The sequence below is a fragment of the Portunus trituberculatus genome, chromosome 2, assembly GCF_017591435.1.
Source record: "Portunus trituberculatus isolate SZX2019 chromosome 2, ASM1759143v1, whole genome shotgun sequence".
Taxonomy (NCBI): domain Eukaryota; kingdom Metazoa; phylum Arthropoda; class Malacostraca; order Decapoda; family Portunidae; genus Portunus; species Portunus trituberculatus.
This window is the reverse complement of record NC_059256.1, coordinates 10063803-10068802: the sequence shown is the minus strand read 5'-3', so window position 1 is coordinate 10068802 and position 5000 is coordinate 10063803. Positions and strand designations below refer to the sequence as shown.

Below are 5000 nucleotides of genomic sequence, written 5' to 3'. Positions count from 1 at the left end.
AACCATTTCCCGCACTACCTCTACACATATTATCCTTCATTTTTCCCTTCCCTGACCTTCCATAACACCAAAAATCACCATGGATATAAACAAAACCCTGAATAATCTATCCTCACCCTTAAAACCCCTTAAAGCCCCTTAATTTACCCTTAAAACTGAAAAAAACATTAGGTCTGTATCCCATGTTAACAAAAGCCACAAATCGGCGCCACTGTTCCGCTTCCTCTCAACTCGGCCCATTCACTCAGCCCTTTCACGGCCTACATTTTTCGATTTCCTAGGCCTATTTAGACCTCAATGGCCGCGCGGGGAGGCCTAGGCGGTGCGGGGTTTACTAATCTCAAGATCCAGGTCCCCAATGACTTACAGGAAGAGGAAGGGGAGGTGATGGACGAAGAAATGGAAGAAGGAGAGGCGAGTGATGAAGAGGTGGAAGTCAATGTTGTGATCGAGGCTGTGAGTGAATCTTTTTCCTATTTTTGCTGTTATTTATGCCATTACTCCTGTTTTTCTCTATGTTACTACTTCATCGGATAGTTTGGGTATTAGTACACTATTTTACTACCGTATTAAAGCATTGTGTCCCTTTTCAGGCGGTAAATAAACCCATTTTGGAGAGGATACGGCGGCCCGGGGTGGTGAGTGCCCCGCGCCGCCCACCGCCTGACCCTCAAGCCGTCGCCAAACTGTACAGGAGGTGAGAGAGAGAGAGAGAGAGAGAGAGAGAGAGAGAGAGTGCTTTGATGTGAGAGAAAAAAGGAATGTTTGAGAGAGAGAGAGAGATGAGGGGTGTCTAGTCTTTCTTTATTATTTGAGAGAGCGAGTGAGAGAGAGAGAGAGAGAGAGAGAATGTTTTTATGTGAGAAAGGGCTTGTATTTTTGTGAGAGAGAGAGAGAGTGTGTAAATGTTTTTATTTGTGAGAGAGAGAGAGAGAGAGAGAATATTTGTTTTAAAGCAAGAGAAAGGAAGTTCTTTTGTTTAAGAGAGAGAGAGAGAATATTTCTGTGTCCTGTGAGAGAGAGAGTATTTAAATAAGAACCAGTGTAAGTGAAAGGTACTAGTCCTCCACATTTTCACACATCATCACCCAGACAAAACATTCCCTATGGAGTCATCACCATCCCTCTCCACCCAGCAGTCACATTAACACCTTCAGTATCATGATGTGTTTTATATTCATTCATTTTATACAGCCTCGGAAACTTGTGTGGAGATTAAAATAGTGAAGACTCCATATATTAATCTTCTGACCCTTAGACACTTCGTAATGTAAATAATATCGTCTAGTCATCCGCAAAACTCGTAGTAAAAATGTTCCAGTGGTGAAGGGGTTAAGGGGAGCGTCTGGTTTAGATCAGTGTTGTCGTATCTTCAGTAAATAGTCCTGAAATACTCTGGTTAGGTTGTGCAGTCTTTGGAACAGTACATCAATATTAGACGTTCACTCCCCGTTCTTGTCCGCAACCCTGCCGTGCAATTATTATTTCAACTAAAACGTAGGAGTGTTATTGTGGCGTTATTATTTGGTCCATAAGCTTCATTTTCCTCCGGCAAAGACACGCTGTAATATGAAAGCTTTCCTCTGCATTACATCTTCTATTTGGCATTAAGTTTTTTTCTATCAATTTTATTTTTTAGAATTAGTTTTTTGGGCCTATAAATATTAATACAAAATTCCAGGTCACATATATATAAAAAATAGCAACTTAAATTGAAAGAAGAAGTATTCCTCTCCTTCTTAGTACTTGTGTTATTGAAATCAAGCTAAAATTGGCTTTGAAATACACTTAAGAAATGGAGTAACTTATAATTTGAGATACAGGCAGATGAAGTTTATCGATCAATCTCGTCGCCGTTTTAACACACTAGGAAGTTTATTCAGGTTTACTCTATGTTCCTTATTATGTACAATCTCATGCTACAATTGGATGTGTGTGAGGCTCCTGGTCCCCTCCTGGCAATGATGTGCTGGTCCTGGAGAGACTTTTTGTGGCTGTGGTGTGGTGTTCATTTCACTTATGAGAGCAGCTTCACCAAGTCTGTTGTTGAAGTTGCATGTTGTTCAGTGCATAGTGATGGTGTTCTGGTGTACATCAGGCTCCAAACTGTAGTCAGAGGCAGGTTCTAGCTAGGAATAATGAGAGGAGACAAGATTTTTCAGCCTCATCAGCATCAGCATAACAAACTCATTAATTTCCAGAGCATTTCCTTCCTCAATATTTTGTGGAGAAGCTTCTCGAATTGTGAGTAATGAGGCCTTTTCTTCCTCATATCCTTGTCTTTGCTCTGTGTGGCGGTGGTGAGGGTGGTGGTGGTGGGTCACGCAAGGATATCAGGTTCCAGCGTCCTTCCTCTGCTCATTCCTCAGACACCCGGCCAATGGTTGCTGTGAACAATTGACGTGGTGTTTAGCAGAGTGAGGGGCCGGGTAGGCAGACACACCAACAGTTTCTCTCTCTCTCTGGTAGCTTTCCCCTTAGTGAGTCTTGCTGCTGCCTTGATCGTCTGTTCCCATATCAAGTTCAGATTTTTGCCCTTTTTTTTTGTAGTTATTGAAAGAAAACTAACTCTGCTGATGTGAAGAAACGCACGTGGTTCAGTAGGGGAGCCTTAAGTGGCATTTAAACGGAAACCAGTGCACGTTTCACCACTAAACTTCATAAAATAACACCTTTAGTCTGACCACTTTATAAAGATCACTAAGGCATTGGGGTTTTTGGAGACTTCCCTGCCTGCGGGGGTCACACTTGCACCAATACGCATTAATACTTGTTAACTGAGTGGTGTTGTAGTGCATATACATTGTGACGCTCTATAAAGGCAAGTTTTCATATTTTTACGGGTCTCTAATCTGGATGTCCCTCCTTAACCCTTTCAGTACTGGGACACATTTTTACCTTGAGATTTGTGGACCATTAGACCATTAGGACATTAGGAAGGGTCTATGGAGGTCACAAGGTTAATGGCCACAGTCTTCACTATTTTAACCCTTTCAATACTGGGACACATTTTTACCTTGAGATTTGTGTACCATTAGACCATTAGGACATTAGGAAGGGTGTATGGTCACAAGATTAATGGCCACAGTCTTCACTATTTTAACCCCTTCAGTACTGGGACACATTTTTACCTTGAGATTTGTGTACCATTAGACCATTAGGACATTAGGAAGGGTGTATGGAGGTCACAAGATTAATGGCCACAGTCTTCACTATTTTAACCCCTTCAGTACTGGGACACATTTTACCTTGAGATTTGTGTACCATTAGACCATTAGGACATTAGGAAGGGTGTATGGAGGTCACAAGATTAATGGCCACAGTCTTCACTATTTTAACCCCTTCAGTACTGGGACACATTTTAACCTTGAGATTTGTGTACCATTAGACCATTAGGAAAGAAAGAAAGAATGAGAGAGAGAGAGAGAGAGAGAGAGAGAGAGAGAAAGAAAGAAATCGAGAAAAGAGAGAGAGAGAGAGAGAGAGAGAGAGAGAGAGAGAGAGAGAGAGAACCACTAATCTAACCTACCCTAACCCAAACAGCTTAGGGGTGACCGAGGAAGACTTTGCGGTGGGTCACTATCGCGGCGACACCCTGCATGTGTGTGGCGCCGAGGACCTCACCAGCCACGACCTCCTGCGCTACTTCTCCGCCTACACACCCTTAGAAGTCGAATGGGTTTCCGAGGGCGCCTGTACGTGTGTCGTGGATTCGGGGCTTGTTGGGTGTCGAATAAGGGGTATTTGTGGGTGCTAAAGAGTGTTAAGGAGTTTTTAAGGGGTTTGGGTGTATTTTAAGGGCGCCTGTACGTGTGTCGTGGATTTGGGGCTTGTTGGGTGTCAAATAAGGGGTATTTAGGGGTGTTAAATAGTGTTAAGGGGTTTTTAATGGGTTTGGATGCATTTTAAGGGGTTTGGATGAACTTTAAGGGTGTTTAAGGGCTGTGAATAGATTCTAATTCTCTCTCTCTCTCTCTCTCTCTCTCTCTCTCTCTCTCTCTCTCTCTCTCTCTCTCTCTCTCTCAGGCAATGTGCTCTGGGCAGACATAGATGGGCCTATACATGCTCTCTTAGGCCTATCATGTGCCATACAGCCTACCACCACCACCACCACCACCCACAGAGGGAAGAAATCTACTACTACTACTACTACTGCTACTACTGCCACTGCTGTTAGTAAAAGTAATAAGGTTAGTGGTGAGAGAGAGAGAGAGAGAGAGAGAGAGAGAGAGAGAGAGATTTGTATGTATCTGAGGAAGAGGAGGAGGAGGAGGGAAAAGAAGGAAGAAAATGAAGGAGGAGGAGGAGGAGGAGGAGGAGGAAGGGTAGCATTTAACACTTTCTTCCCCCAGGTCCCGAAAAAACAACAACAACAACAACAACAACAAGAGAAGAAGAAGAAGAAGAAGAAGAAGATCATTGAGAAGAAGAAGAAGAGGAGCAGAAGTGTCTCTAGCAGCAGCAGCAGCAGATCCTCCTCCTCCTCTTCCTCCTCCTCCTCCTCCTCTTCCTCCTCCTCTTCCTCCTCCTCCTCCTCCTCTTCCTCCTCCAGTGACAGCGAGAGCAGTAGTTCGTCGGAAGGGAAGAAGAAGAAGAAGATGGAGATAGAGGAGGTAAGTCTCTCTCTCTCTCTCTCTCTCTCTCTCTCTCTCTCTCTCTCTCTCTAAAAATGCCAAAAAAAACTCAAATTTCTGTTTAAAATACCCCAAAAAATAGAATGAATTTTGAGTAGTACCCCCTTGAAACTCCAATTTTCTGTGGCACTTTCAGGGGTCAGTGAGTGCCAGGGAGGTGCCAATTGCAGTGCCAGGGGGCCGTTGGAGGCTGGGGGTGCCGTGCCCTCATGCCAAGGCGCTCCTTATGAGGTTCGCTTCGAGGAACGACAAGAAAACGGTTGTCGATGTGAAGGGAAACTCCTCAAAAGTGAACGTCAGGCCGGATTTGCAAGGTAGGTGGTGGTGGTGGTGGAACGCCAATGAATACACGGAATTTAAGTACTT

The 5000-nt window shown here is 43.9% G+C and overlaps 1 protein-coding gene across 1 annotated transcript in view; it reads left to right on the top strand.

Moving 5' to 3' along the window:
* Window positions 1–198: 198 nt before the first annotated feature.
* The window catches only part of LOC123505388 (nuclear cap-binding protein subunit 3-like), an 8143-nt gene continuing 3341 nt past the window's right edge, over window positions 199–5000 (top strand). Inside the window, 6 exon segments of the mRNA XM_045256609.1 lie at window positions 199–456; window positions 594–697; window positions 3544–3695; window positions 4027–4190; window positions 4353–4613; window positions 4771–4948. Coding sequence (XP_045112544.1) covers window positions 298–456; window positions 594–697; window positions 3544–3695; window positions 4027–4190; window positions 4353–4613; window positions 4771–4948 — 1018 coding nt within the window. The 5' untranslated portion in view covers window positions 199–297.